General features: G+C 32.8%; 1 protein-coding gene across 1 annotated transcript; it reads left to right on the top strand.

Annotated features, from left to right (window-relative positions):
* The first annotated feature begins 2,107 nt into the window (after window positions 1-2,107).
* LOC658241 (scratch 2) lies at window positions 2,108-15,884 on the top strand. The gene is made up of 2 exons (XM_964647.4): window positions 2,108-2,559; window positions 10,512-15,884. The coding sequence occupies exons 1-2, from the start codon at window positions 2,349-2,351 to the stop codon at window positions 11,564-11,566; spliced, it is 1,266 nt and encodes a 421-aa protein (XP_969740.1). The 5' UTR covers window positions 2,108-2,348; the 3' UTR covers window positions 11,567-15,884.
* The last annotated feature ends 641 nt before the right edge of the window (window positions 15,885-16,525 follow it).

Below are 16,525 nucleotides of genomic sequence, written 5' to 3'. Positions count from 1 at the left end.
GACGTTTCAACATTTCAATAAACACAGCAATAAAAGATTCTTATTCCACTTTGATTAATTTTACAATTCTGGCGAAATTATTAATTAATTATTAATCAAAGTACTAAAAAGTTAGGGAAAATAAAAAAAAAAATATTATTTTTGGTCTAATTTCTCTTTCTGGTTTAACAAAGAGATCAAATAAATATTTCTTTTGAGTTTCAGTTTTTGTCTTTTTTAGCTTGGGTTATTAAGTAACAATTTCGAAAACGTGTTTAACTGCTTGAAAGAAGAAAGAATAATTCAATTTTCGAACAAATTGTGTCATTTTTCAACCTACTCATGACGAAATTTCGCTCAAAAACAAATTAAATCAGGTGAAATACGCAAAGTAACATTTCCAGTTTTATTTTATTTTTGTAATTTTGTGACGTATTATGACAACATCCACCAACTTCGACGAATTATTTTGTAAATTTTGGACGGTTTTTGATCAAATCTTGTAAAATAAATAATCTAAAAATGCTCGATAGGCGTTTGTTTATGGATGTGTCATTTTCATTTTCAGCGATTGTATGCGTTTTTTTCGACTTATCTTATTTTTTACCTTAAAAAAATTGCTCAAATTGTGCAAAAATAAGAAATTATATCTTAATTTGTTCAATCTGAATTTTTTTAGATGATTTTAAAAAGGACGAAATTTCGCCCAAAAACAAACGGAATTTGGAGACATACTCAAAGTTACATCTTCAGTCTCATTTAATTTTTCTAATTTTGAGGCGTGTTTTGTCAAAACACCACTAATTTCGACTTATTTTGTAGTTTTTGGACGGTTTTTGATCAAATTTTGTAAAATAAATAATTCAAAAATGCTTGATAAGCGTTTGTTTATGGTCGTGTCAATTTCATTTTCAGCAACTGTATGTGTTTTTTTCGACTTATCTTATTTTTTACCTTAAAAAAATTGCTTAAATTATGTAAAAATAAGAAACTATATCTTAATTTGTTCAATCAGAATTTTTTTATAAAATGTTGAAAAGGACGAAATTTCGCCCAAAAACAAACGAAATTGGGGGAAATACTCAAAGTTACATCTTCAGTCTCATTTTATTTTTCTAATTTTGCGGCGTGTTTTGTCAAAACATCACCAATTTCGACTTATTTTGTAAATTTTGGACGGTTTTTGATCAAGTTTTGTAAAATAAATAAATCAAAAATGCTCGATAGGCGATTGTTTATGCACGTGTCATTTTTATTTTGAGCGACTATATGTGGTTTTACCGACTTATCTTATTTTTTTTTACTTTTAAAAAATTGCCCAATCTTTGCAAAAATAAGAAATTATACCTTGATTCGTTCAATTTTATTTTTTTAGAGAATTTTGAAAAGTTTTATTTTTTTTAATTAAGCTAGAGTTTCTAGCAAATGCATGCTTTCTAATACAATTGTCTCTTACAATTGTTAATGAACAGGCGCATTGTCTTTGTAGGATTTTTTTTGTAGGAATTAATAAAAAAATTATTTTAAATTACCAGATTTTATTACCTAACTTTTGTTTAATTACAATCTTTTTAAACGCCTAAATTGCACACTTTCTTTCTCTACAAAAATATTTAACTTTGAGATACAATGTGTTTTTAAATAATTCTCATCTAGTCGTCTGTGAATTTCTAAATTAAAAAATACTGCTTCATATAACTAATGACAGGTATTTCCAATTCAGAAATCTGCTTCGATAATATAAGTGTTTTCTTGCATGGTGTAACAATTTAGTTGCATTTTAACGAAATTTTTGAAAGAAATTAATTGAATTTTTCAATTGACAAATTTGTCATTTATTGATCAGAGCGGCCCAATTTTTTTTACATGTAAACCAATTTTCAAGATAACTAGATGAGAATCATTGTATTTTGGTGGCTTTCGGGACGCAATCAGGTGGTCGTGCAGCACCGACAGTAGCATCGGCAGCAGCAGGCGCTGTGGCACGTGTCCCCCCGGGTGGTGCACGCGCCCCACGGCCACGTGTTGGAGTACGTCTAAGCCGGTGTCGGGCGCACCCCGCAATCGATGCGCGGCCTCGGGGTGGGAATGCCCCCACTCCACTCCTCCATATATAAAGCAGCGGAGGGTTAGGGCGCGCTCAAAGCCACGAGGGGTCTGTTTAGTTTAGTTCTGTTGTGTTCGCTCTTTCGGTGCTCTGCCTGTCTTCTCTCCTGTCGTCTGTCCTCTCGTTCTTCCGTTCGATGTCGATGATGTCTTCGCGACGGTGGTGGTGCGAGCAGTGCGCGAGTGCGCCCCTCTAGGGATGGACGGTGATGACGCGAAGAGGGCTCGCCGTCGCCGTCGCCGACTAGTCACGCGATAGCGCCATGCCGCGCTGTCTCATGGCCAAGAAGTGGAAAGCGTATCCGTGGCCGGAGCGCCCCGAGCAGGACGACGACCACCAGGACCCCGAGGACGAGGAGATCGACGTCGTCGGCGATGCGCCCGCCTGCTGGGGGCCCTCCAGTCCTACGGCCGGCGCCACGGCGCCCAGTCCGCCGCCGACGTCTCCGAACGGAACCACGCTCATCTACAACGGTACACAAACAAACACATCAACCCCCACCCCATCATTTTGCAATCAAACTAAATTATTCGACTTAAAGGACACTATTTTTATATTTGAGAATCTATAATTTCTAATTAAATCAATTAGAAAAAAAAGATAAGAGACTTTAACTATTTACGAACACACATGATCACAGGTGACAAATTGCCCGTTTGTTTGTTATTAAGAACTACACAAATAATTACAAATTCAGTATCTAACTAATGGACGAAAAAAATCTAGTCACTTGTCCAAATATAGTAGAGGAAATGCAGAAGATTCTTTTTTGGGAATAGGCAGAAAAGGAAACGTGTTAGTTCAATATAAAGTGTATTAATTATTGAAAAATTTATTATATTTAATAATACAATTGATCAAACTAAACATAGATTAGAAACTTTCGTAAAAAAATTTTAAAATCGAATATCTAAGTAAAAATCGTCAATCGTGTGAGTTTCTTATTTTCTTTAGCAATTGCTTAAACTTATTTTCTCAGAAAATATTAAATATTTTTGCAACAAAATAGCCTACACTGAGTTTACAATTAATATTTCAAATAAGCATTTAAACATTTAATTTTGTCCATATAATAGTAGAGGAAGTGCAGCAGATTTATAACACCTGTTTGTTTTTTGGGAATAAGCAGAAAAGGAAACGGGTTAGTTCAATAAAAAGTGCATTAATTATTGAAAAATGTATAATATTTAGTAATACAATTGATTAAACTAAACATAAATTAGAAACTTTCGTAAAATTTTTATCAGAAAATATTAAATATTTTTGCAACAAAATAGCCTACAGTGAGTATTACTCTAGGTACACATTTTTAATTCGAAAAATTTTCATTAAATCGACACAAAATCATAAACTAATGTCACTTCATCATTTAAACAATAACAATAAAGATTTTGTATAGTAAATGATCATACAAAATTTTTTTTTTAAACTTTTCGAAATGTATGTTTCATTTCTGTGTGGATATCAGCGAAAGTATTACGGCCTGTTTTTAGAACTTAATGATAGTGTAACATTATCATAAAAATATTTTTATGTATTGTTTAGAAGCGCAGCGAGCGAGTCTTGCAATTATTTGCGTTATACACGAATTAAATACTATGCTTTATCTACGACTGCATGGTTGAATTATTTATTAAATTTAATTTTTTATTATGTTTTATATAGATTATAAAAACGTCGATGAAAGCGTTAGTTGTGTGCATAAAAATAGATGAAAATAGATTGTTAAACTTTTAACCTGAAAAATGCAAGAAAAACTTATGAAAATGATAAAAATGTTTGTGGCATATAAACCAGCACTCGAGTTAGCAATGATTATTAAAAAGATAAAGTCTGATTGGAACTTATTGTAGAAATATTTTGTGGTTTGTTTAAAAAGGTATTACAAAAAATTGCCTGTTTTGGCTTATTTTGCTTATGACAGACTACTGAAAGTTTGTTACTTGAAGAAATGTTGCATTTTTTTTGCAAGGTTGTTTGTTAAGGCTTTTTTTAACTTTTCACCGAAACGATGGTAAAAGTTAAAAATATTATTTATATTTTGTAAGTGCAAAGTCAAAAAATTGAAGATATGTATTGTTTCAAATTATTGATCCAAACATATTGCTTCTAAAAATAAATAACATCAACAGAAATGCCTCAAATGCCTCATATTTATTAAGTTAATAGAAAAGTGACAACATTATAAGGGCAAAGCGAATGATGATTCATTAATTCATTTGGTGGTGACAGGAGCCCGTCATTTGTAAGAATTTCCCAGGTTTGTGAAAAAATTTTCTTAAATTATTTTTTCTTTATGAGAATTAATCCAAATAAAACTTTACCCAAATATTTACAAAAAAAATATATCTAACTTGATAAATAGCATTAATGTCGTAAAATAATAATTTTTTGCTTTCAAAATAATTCATTGTTAATTTCGGTTCTTGATTCAGTTTTTAGGTGTTTTTATTCTGTATATTTTTAGATTTTCTAAATTGGGTCGACTTGTGATAAATAAAAAAATATAAAAACCTTCAATTACAATTTTGTGTTGTAACATAATTTATTTAGATTTTAAATATTGAAATACACAGTTTGAATTTCAGTGAAATAATACAAAATTTTCTACTATAAAATTGATGATGTAAAAAGTATTGAAAAAAAAATATTGAAGTGCGATGCAGGTGATGCAAAAATTGCAAAAAAATCGATCAAAATGTTTAAAAAATATTTATAATAAAGCAGTCATTTTGCTAATTTATACCTAAATTAGAAGGGTACTATAAAATTTCTATGTAGTAATAAAGACATGTAATAATATGTAATAACATGATACTGTCCAGAAACGTAAAAAAGTGTATTAATACGAATAAGGGCTGAATTTAATCTAAAAGATATAAGTTTACTGAGTAATAAAAAATAAACTCTGTTAACACAATAATTGCCGGAATTATAATGCAGTTAATTTTAAGAAAATGAATAAGATTTTTTTGAAATATTTACGCTACAAAGAACTTATGATAAATCTGAAATAAAAAAAAATTAAGAATTAATTAAAACCTGTTTCCATCAATTTAAATCTTAATTAATTAATTTTAACTTCAATGTCATGCGGAAATAAAAAACAAAAATCCTTTACCAGCTTTCACCATTATTTATAAGTAAAGCCAGAGCACTTTTGTAACACAAATGAAAACTTTTTCGTACTACAATAATTTAATTGTTACTTTTGTAGTAAAATTTGTGAAATTGTAAATTTTATCCCGAAATAAAAACGAGCGATCAGCTCCAGCTTTTATACGCAACCACTCGCCTTTTCCGTGGACTCTTGACATTTTCAGGATTTAAAGTTAGATCGACTTGCCGCGAGACCGATTTGAGAATTTATTCAACAGGTAATAGAATATTTTTACAGTCTGCGTCCGAGTTCGATCACTCTAAAAATAGAAATGCTTCCAATGATCAATTTTCAGATATAGGTAGCTACAATTTTAAATCCCATTTATTTTTTACGGCTTTATTCCCACCGTTCGATTAAACCTTTTATGCTAAATTCGATTAAGGCGTAATAAAAACTCGGGGAATTTAAAAGTTTCATTCAAATGATCAAAGTAAATTGCGAAAAGTTTCGATTTGTGATTTCGGACGCAATTTAACAATTTTACGTCGTTGGTGTAATTACGGCTAGGCATAAGTAGGTCACTAGGGCGCCACAAGAGCAATCATTGTCAGAAACCTTGCGTATCGTTGCTTGAAATGAAGCAGAAGATCGGAATTTGCATGGAGAATCTAATCATTTTAATTCACTTTGATAATGAACTCGTTAGGAGCGGATCCTAGACAGAGGCTCCGCTAACGAGGAAATTCGTGTTATTACTTCTTGTCTTCTTTATTAAATCAGCGGGAGCTTTCGTTTTTTCGTAACGCGATTAGCGGCCAAAACTCGGAATGCAAATTCTGCTTGCTTGCGCAACAGTTCCCTCGCTGTAAGCGCGAAATAATCATCTCGGAATTCCGAAAAGGGACAATGCCGTAAAAACGAGGCTCGTAAAAGGAGTCGTCGCATCTTATTGTCCTATAAGAAGGAGAATGCGGGATATGCATAGAATAACAGAAGGCTCTCCGTATAACAACAGCTGGCTGTTGAGAGAACGTCGCTCCCCTTTTAATTAAATCGGATACATCACAACAGCTGGCGGTGCAAACACGCTGCCACCGGCATTAAAAGAGCCCCATCATCGCCCGAACTCGATAAAAAGAAAAGTTAATATTCAACAGTCACACTTAGGTGTGCCACGAATGAAAACCAAGGATTGGGGCACGGGCTCTGATTGATTTTACTAATCCGGAGTGCCGCAAGGCTCAAATTAGGTCCTTTACTTTTTCTATTATTTATAAACGATATTACTGCAGCAGTAACTTGTAACAGTCTTCTATTTGCTGATGACCTTAAGCTTTATAATATCATAAAAACCGATAATGATTGTCAAGTCTTGCAGAATAACATCAACAATCTCCTCCAGTGGTGCGAAGCTAATAGGCTAAACCTAAATATATCTAAATGCTTTATTATGTCTTACACAAATAGGAAAATTCCGATCATGTATAGTTATAATGTTAGTGGTCACATTTTACAAAGAACAGACACATTTAAAGATCTAGGAGTTACCTTTGATAACAAACTTTTATTTGTGAATCATATTACAAATATTGTTAATAGCGCGTATAAAACTTTAGGATTTATTTAACGCAACTGTAGAGAGTTTACTAATTTAAGAGCCTTAAAAGTCTTATTTTTTGCCCTTGTACGCTCCAAGTTAGAATATTGTGCAATTATTTGGTCACCTATATATGCCACGCACATAAATAGTATTGAATCAGTCCAAAGAAAATTTTTGAAGCTGCTATGGTATATTTCTTTTAAAAATTACCCCGATAGGGGATGTGACCAACTAGTGCTTTTAAGGACATTTAATATCAATTCTCTAGAAATTAGGAGAATTATCTCAAGTATTGCATTTTTACATAAATTACTAAACAAGATTGACTGTATTGCTCTTCTTAATAAGATAATTTTTCTGGTCCCTAGAATTAACTCACGGCATCCCATGACTTTTTACAGTTGCAGTTGTAATACGAATGTTTTATTAAAATCACCTTTATATGTAATGTGTAGTAATTTTAACAAAATTAGCAGTAGTTGTGATATTCATTTTTATTCATTTAATTACATTAAAAATCATATAATTAGTTACTTTAGTGGCTAGGTAAAATTTAATTTTAGTTCTTGTTTCTTAATTTATTATTATAGTATTATTATTAGTTTGTTTTAGTTTATTTAAATTATTAGTTTTTGCATGCAGCACGATCATTAAGTTTAAGTTTATTTTCTGTAATTGGGTGTTTCACCTGTTGAAAATAAATATTATTATTATTATTATTATTACTAATAACAATGCGTCATAAAATGTGGATAAACATTATGGCACACGGTGTAATTACTATTCATAAATTTGATGCCAACAACAAATTTATGTGCACAAGCATAAATCAAAATATAATCAGATGAGTGTCTACATTCAATAATAATACATCACGGCGTAATTGATTTCGAATCATATCAAGCGATTCAGCTGTTTTTGGGCTGTTTCAAAATTATGATGCAATTCAAATTAATATAACACCTATTTTTAAAAACAATGTAATTTCAAGAGTGCCAATTTTCGTAGTGGCGAAAAAGTTTTGGACAAAATTAAATAAAAAACAATTTTCTGGTCGAATTTTTGATTTATTGATATTTTCAGCTTCTCTATTCATTTAATTTTGCTAATTATTACAACACGTTTATAACCATTTGAAAAACAAACAAATTTATTTAAAACAACAGAGTATATTACGGTCTGTAAACTGTAAGTGCATTTTTTTGGTCGCGATTGCAATGAGGGTACTGAGGTTTCCTAAGCGTTTGAGACCAAAAAAAGAACTTACAATGTCAAGTTTGTACGCTATTTTAACAATACCTGCACGAATAAGAAATCGTAAAACATTTTCTGAATGTATATTTTTATGAAGGTGTTTCAAGTAGCATACGTTGGTATGTAATATTTACTTACAGTCCGTGGGCTGTAAGTAAAATATTATTGCACAGTAACCATGGAGACTTGCACCTGACTAAAAAAGCGGCTTACAAAAAATAATATTTTTCAGTAAATGATGACTTACAGAACAGAAATAAATAAATACAAACCAATGCTTTATTTTTTCCAAAACGATACTTAGCTAGTATTAATAAGGTACAAAAAGTGTTTCTGAAAAGTTGTTCACAGTTTATGTAATCAATAACTTATGTAGTGTTAAATGATGTAGATTGTTAGTTTTTATTTTTTTAGATAAATATTTGTGTCTAATTTTAGATTCTGGTTTTACGAGTTTTTTTTTATTTTAATAGTACCGTAAAATCGTAAACAAATAAAATTGAAAAGTTCTACAAGATTTTTTGCTGCTTACAAAATTTGGGCAAATAAAAGGACAATAATTATTAAATTTAAGGTTATTTTTTGTATTAACTAATATTTCGAAAGAGATTTAACATTGTTAAAAAAATCGAGAAGAATACTGTGTTTGTAATAAATATTTTAAATTATTGTTTAACTGTGTATTTTTCGTGTCTAGATACTTCTAATTGTAACCGTCTCCAAAAAATTTAAAATACGTCTTGTAGATTTGTGTTTGGTCTTCGTAAATATGATAGGATTTCAAATAAAATAAATGATATAAAATAAATTTGTTTAAATATCATATTTCTGTATTTACTCACAAAGTTGTAGTGACGTCAGTTTCAAAATTCTTAAGGAAAATACTTGTGTTTAGAAAGAGTCTTCAGGTGGAACTTTTAAATTTACGTCGCACATATAAGGCGGTTACTCTTTATAATAATTGGACAAAAAAAGTAAGTCGTTTTGATGGAGCAGAAGATTACATTATTTTAAGTATTTGCGCTAACAGATACACGCAATTATTGCAATTGATGTGCCAAAATGTAATTTATTATATTTAAAATTTAAAATTTTTTACCCGGCGCATCCACCACTTTTAATATTTTTTATTTTGATTGTCTTATTATGTTGCTACTATTTAGAATGTCTCAGTGGGTTATTAAGGCAACTTTAATCTTAAATTTGGTAAGAAATATATGCACAATAAACTAAGAGATATTAATGTACCAATCTGTGGTATCTTATTTTTAAATTATTTGCCTGGCGCATCCACCATTTTTTCTATTTTATTTTTGTTGTTTTATAATAATGCTACTGTTCAGAATGTTTCAGTAGGTTATTAAAGCAATTTTAATGTTAAATTTTGTAAGAAATATATACAAAAACAAACATTAATGTGCCAAAGTGTAGGTTTTTATTTTTTAAATTATTTGTCTAGCGCATCCACCATTTTCTACTATTTTATTTTAATTGTTTTATGATGTTTCTACTATTCAGAATCTTTTAGTGGATTATTAAGGCAATTTTAATGTTAAATTTGGTAAGAAATATAAACAAAACTAAAAGACATTAATGTGCCAAATTGTAGTATCTTATTTTTAAATTATTTGCCTGGCGCATCCACCATTTTCAACTAATTTATTTTGGTTGTTTTATGAGGTTGCTACTGTTTAGAATGTTTCAGTAGGTTAAATTTTTATCTTAGAATTTGTGCGCCAAAATGTATTTTTCTATATTTTAAATTATTTGCCCGGCGCATCCACCATTTTTTAATATTTTTATTTTGATTGTTTTATAATGTTGCTACTATTCAGAATATTTCAGTAGGTTGTTAAGGCAATTTTAATGTTAAATTTGCTAAGAAATATATACAAAAGTAAGAGACATTAATTTGCCAAAGCGTAGTATCTTATTCTTAAATTATTTGCCTGGCGCATCCACCATTTTCTACTATTTTATTTTGATTGTTTTATGATGTTTTTACTATTCAAAATGTTTTAGTGGGTTATCAAGGCAATTTTTTTAAACAAATCGCCAAAATAATTGTTTAATTTTAACTTTAGGTTTTTTGGTATTAACATAATTGAAGATGATTTCCTAGCTTTAAATCTAACAAATAGGACAGCATTTGAAAATTTCATTGTGTTATACTTTTTAATAAATTATGTTGCCCAACCCAACTTTATTAAATTTCAAACAGTAATAATAAATTACAAATCGAGCATTTAACTTTTATTCTATTCATTTTTATTTTCTACATCTATAGTCATTTTAATAAGCGTCGTTTAAATTTCTAACCATTTGTTGCCTTATCATTTTATGCCGTAAATTAAACGTGTAGTAACTTTGTATTCTTTGTGCTTAATGACACTTCCACATATGACCTACCTAAATTATCAATTGTGAACCCATCACCCATCGATCGCTAACCCTCCAATTTGTTTCAGGCTACCTTCACGAATTCTCTCCTTCCACCTATCCCCCAACCACCTTCATCCCCCGTAACGACCAACCTCCAAGCGGCCAAACGCAACCATCTTACGCAACCTTACGAACGGTGGTGGAAACCCAAGACCTTCGTCCCGACTACAGCACTCCCACTCCTCCCCGTTCCCGCAAATCTCTCGCCATGACCTTCACCAGCACGGGAACAGCCCTCTCCCTCCCGCCCAAAAAGAAGGACATCTACCGTCCTTACTCCCTCGACGACAAACCACCGCCGCCTCCACCCCCCACCATCCGGGTACCCGCCGAGGAGGACCTCCACGCCGCCCACGCCATCCTCGACCTCAGCGCCTCCACGACGGTGTTCCTGCCGCCGCCGCCGCCGCCACCACCTCCAGAACGTAACGATGAAGACAACGTCCTCCACCCGGCACCGGTGAAGAGCGGCAAAACGATAGCCTACACTTATGAAGCTTTTTTCGTCAGTGATGGGCGTTCCAAGAAACGGTTTACTCCAGACGAGACCTTGACGGCTAAGGCTCTTGTTAACGAAAAGCCCAAATACACTTGCAGTGAGTGTGGGAAACAATACGCAACTTCGAGTAACTTGTCACGTCACAAGCAAACTCACAGGAGTTTGGACTCCCAATCGGCCAAGAAATGTATAACCTGTGGGAAGGCTTACGTCAGTATGCCTGCCTTGGCTATGCATGTGCTTACGCACAAATTGGCTCATAGATGTAGCGTCTGTGGTAAGCAATTCTCGCGACCTTGGTTGCTCCAAGGTCACTTAAGGTCACACACGGGGGAGAAGCCCTACGGGTGTGCCCACTGTGGCAAGGCGTTTGCCGACAGGTCGAACCTAAGGGCCCACATGCAGACGCACTCAGCTGATAAAAATTTCGAGTGCCCCAGGTGTCACAAAACATTCGCGCTGAAGTCGTACCTTAACAAACACCTGGAGTCGGCGTGTCTTAAGGAGGAGGCGGGGCCTAGCAGCTGCGCGGAGGAGGTGGCCAGGGAGGTGCCTGTGCCCATACGCGTCTATGCGGCCTAGTCGCATTTTTTCCGTCTTTCCTGGCAAGTACCGAAGGGATCGATATTAGACGATCCCTCCTGTACTTTTTCCCAAGTTAGTGTAGTTTGTAATCGCGGCACGTAGTGGCAGTGTTCCGTCACGCCGCCTAGATTAGCCGTGATTTATTCTTCGCGAACTGACGCCCCCTTGTAAATATCCCTCCCAAAGAGATAACACATCGCAACACGTCCAATAAGTTAGGGTTAGATGTAAGATGGTCTCTACCTTTAGAACACCATGGACGCGGAACGCGTCCACCGAACAGATGTTATCGGCACCCTTTAGTTAATTAAATCGCGACATTCCAAACGTTCTTCACGAACAAAAGCAAAGTTTCACAAACAACGAAGTTATGCAAATACTAGTATTATACATATTTAGATTAAGAGTGGAATTAAGTGAGATTTAAATATTATAATGAGCGGCCGGAGCCGCATCTAGTCGCAGCCTCTAGTCCCGGACCTGGTTAATCCATTCTAGTCCCAGTTATAGTCAATTATCGTTTCGGTTCGGTTTGTTGTTCAGATCTATATGATATTATATACCGCGCGGAGTCTAAAGCACGACTTAGCCAACGACTTTTATTCCAATTGTACTATATATACATAGCGAACAAGAGAAAATTATTAAAAAAAATAATTGAGATCAACGAAGCATAGTTTTGGCAGTATTTTTGCAAGCATATATTATACATGATAACTATATATTTATTAATACGGTAATGACCTTGTCAATACCGACGTCTAGGTAAACGAAGGAGTAGCACCTATAACCTGTTGTCCCTGATTGTTACGAGTGGGCCAGTGCAATGAAAAACAACCAAAATGCAAACAAGACAAAAACCAACAAAATCTACACTAGTCAATTACAGTCAATTATAATCTTAGATGTTCTTCTAATTTTAATTCAAAATTCTATAAAAAATGTTAAGACTTTAACCAAATTTTTTATTAATAATAATATACAAAGCGTGTCAGAACTAAGCAACGTATCCGGCTCGAAGAACCATATTTTGTTGCTCAAATTACAATTTAATAATGATATTAAAAAAATAAAGTTGGTATTGTGTAATTCATTTTGTCAGAAATTATTATGACAAATGGGCAAAGTTTTACAGTAAAACTTCTCAACAACGGACACCGATATGGAATCTTCAACTGTTGAGAGGTGTCCACAAACGGGAGGTAGAAATTTTAATATAGATTAGGTTACGTTCTTATAAAAATGTCCGTTGTGAAGAGGTGTCCGTTATTCGGAGATGTCGATTAAAGAAGGTTTTACTGTAACATTTTTGCACATTTTTATTAATTTTTTTCTAAATACTGGGCACTTAATTTTACATATAATTATTAAGGATAACTTCCTAGAATTGCTTTTTGTTATTTATTATACAAGACGGTAAAGACACTGTTTGCCTACGAGTGAAAGTTTAAATTTGTTAAGGAAAATTTACCAAAATTACTTTTAGTTATTTATTATGCAAGACGGTAAAGAAATTGTTTAACTATGAGTGAAAAAGTTAAATTTAGCAGTGACGAAGTCGTGAGTGAACTTATTTACGAGTCGGTAACAATCTTTATCGTCGTGTATAATACATTTTTTTCTATAGCAGAAGTTGATAAAAAAATAGTTTGACATTTACTATAGAAAAACTACTGTATTCAAAAAATAAAAAGCTAATTTTTTCATATGATAAACTAAGGGTAGGTTTATAGAAGCGTCATTAAGTTAATCTGCAATTAAATACGTGATTAACTGACTACTTGACCAAATTGCACAAATTTGATTGCTTCATTCGCGGTAACTTTTAACAACGAGTTAAGTTTAACAAAGCTTTCTATAAACCGGTCTTAAGACACGATTTAAATTTGACTGAATTTATTATAAGCATTTACAAAAACAACTATATTTTTTTAGTGTAAGTAAATTAAGATAATTTAGCAAATATTTTATTACTTTATTACTTTTATTTTGGAAAAAAATAATAATGTGTGCAGCTATTTGGTATGTGTGTATAACATCTAAATATCGTGCCTTTAATTTAATTTTTATCAAATCAGCAATACAGAACAATACAACGAAAAAATTGAAAAACAACAAAATTGAAATCAAAAAGTATGCATTTTTGGACGTTGCTAATATAACACACAAATTTTCGTTGGATTAATATAAATATTAGTTAGCAATATCTCAAAAACTAGAGCTGATAAAAAAAATCTGTTGGCAATTTTAAAATCAGCATCCGACAATTACTTAACAACAGCAAAAAAATTGAGGCAACAGATATACGTATATACTGTAAACTAGTGTGATAATATTACAAGTTACAGCTGCTAAGACATCGACTGTTTACAAGTAGTTACATTTTGACAAAAATAGTTTTTTTGAAGAACATAAGAGGACAAGAAAAGTTTAAACTAAAGGAATTTAATTAAATTGGAGGTTTTTTTTTTGATTAAAATTTGAATGTTACTCGAAATCAGTGATAGGAGTACAGCATTTTATGCAGTTTTTCTCTAAAACTCCTACTAAATCCATTGAATAGTATATCACGTCTATTAAAATTTTACAAGAAATATTGAAAACAACAACAAATTTAACGGCAATAAAAAAGCAAGTAAATAAAACTCAAAAAAAAATGAAATATTGTCAAAATTTTAGAAATTCTAGTCATTTGACTTAGGAAGAATCTGACTCGCTCTGTATTAATAATTAATAATATGAATACCTAAAAAATTAAGGGCCTGTTTATTGAAAGCAAAATTAAAAATTTAAGTCTCTATTAAAAATTAATTGACGGTTATTGGTTCACTTGGTCACGTGATTGGTTAACCTTACGATGGATTCCAGTTAACTTAACGATGCTTCTTTAAACCGGTCTAATGTACATTTTATTATTGAGAAAATAATGAAAAACACAGTTTTGCTTTTAAGTACTAACACAATTTAATTTTATAAAAAAAACAAATACAAAAGTGTAAAAAAATGTATGAACAACATAAAGCAAAATTAAAAAATAATTATTGTTTCATGCATCTATCTTATGTTTTTGAAAAAAAGGCATAAAAAATGCATAAAATTAAAATTAGCAACACAAAAAATATCCAAAATTGGCAGTGAAAATTTGAATTTAATGGAAGATTCGGTTTCTAGTCATAAAATATTGGAACAGTTCTATGTTTAAATTTTTTTGTCTTGTTTGTGTGTGGTTTAGAATGGCCCTTGCGCTGCGCCAGGCGAGTGTGCATCTAGTCATTAGCCAGATAGTAGTGTGGGGCCGCATCCGGCGCCACTGGCGACCTCGGCCACCTTTGGTGTCGATGGTGCCTTAAAGCCATTTCGAGGGGCCGTCGCCCAACAACGAAGAGCAACATAAAAATTTTAATAAATTAACCCGAGAAACCCAATTCGTCCACTCCGAGCGTCCGCCAGTGGCGCACCAGCCAGTAGCGTAGAGAGCACCGTAGCGTGTGAAAGCATAGGCATAAAAATAGGGGTTATAATTTGACATATATTCATATAGTTTATAAAAATATTCGCTGGCAATAAGTTCGGGGGGGAGACGCGAGCCGCGACACCCTTGAAACACTTTCGAAGCAATAAATTTTGGGTGAGGTGGGGCGAGAGGGCAGCGGGGCTCAGTATCAGCCCCCGGAAGCCGGGTATTCAAAAGCAATAAGCACAGTAGTCGGGTCAAAGGCGGCCTGGAACCATAGCAATATAGAGATAACGAATACTTAAGTAATATAGACTTAAGAACTAGACATCGAATGAGCCAACGGCAGCGGTGCCACTCGTCACGTGGTCAAGTCCAAGCGATTTGATTGGGGCGGGCGGCGCCGCTGCCGTCTAGATTAGCTGCCTGCCTATCTATATATAAATATATAGCAATATAGTGTCAGCAATAGTTTACAATTATACTATTAACGAATATAATCAAAGCAATACCATATACTGTATTATTTATTTAGTATTATAGAGTTTAGACGAACCTATACTAAAAATAGCCCTCTAGCGTGGTAGTGTCACGCCCGAGTAGCAGCAATGCCAAAGATGTGGACATGTTGATGACGTTTTCGTGCATATTTTCTAGAATGTTTCGTGTTCTGCTCAGATTATTGCAGAGGTTTAGGCACTTTGGCTAAGCGCAGAGCTTGCAGAACCTGTACACTTGCAGTCCAGTACTTGACCACTTCATTATTATTATTATATTTCATTATATGATTATTATTATTACTGTAACACTACATAGTAAGTTTTGTATTATATTTTCATAATAAATAGACTAGAAAATTTAGCGATTTTTGCACTTCTCACCCTTTTCTTCCATTCCCCTTTGTTGAAACAAAAATAATTAAAACAAAAAAATCTCCAATGAAGAAAAATAGTCATGAAAGGTAAGTGAACATTTGTCACTTTTTTACGACTAAAACTTAAAAAAAAATTTTTGGATCTGACGAATGAAAACTAAAAAATAAAAAATAGACTTTGTATCTGAAAAAAAAAAATAGAAAAATTTAGTTATTAGCGTTAGCAGTAGATTTGCGAAACAGAGCTGATGTAATCTCGCATTGGACCAAAATAGCCCAACACCATAAACCGACATTTCCGTTCACACAATCGCTGGTTAAAGTTCAAAGTTGATTCTCGCGTTTTTTTCTTATCTAAGTCAAGAACATTATTCTCCTTGATTAAATTTAGTGGCCTACATTATATTTTCACACTACTTACTAATCGTGTTCTAATTGTTGGCCATATCTTTTCGCCGATTAAATAAATGCTTTTCCACGTGGAAACGACCTGATAAACACATCTTTTTTTTGCTTTGAAAATTTTATTGTAGGACCCGTAATAAATTTTAACCGAGTCGTTTCAGATAAAAGCTTAAGGGGCTTGTTTATGAAAAAACTTCCACGATAATCGTTCACGAGAGGGTTT

The sequence above is a fragment of the Tribolium castaneum genome, chromosome 1 (genome assembly GCF_031307605.1).
Source record: "Tribolium castaneum strain GA2 chromosome 1, icTriCast1.1, whole genome shotgun sequence".
NCBI lineage: Eukaryota > Metazoa > Arthropoda > Insecta > Coleoptera > Tenebrionidae > Tribolium > Tribolium castaneum.
The sequence above is the reverse complement of the archived record's forward strand: the minus strand, read 5'-3'. Positions and strand labels throughout refer to the sequence as shown.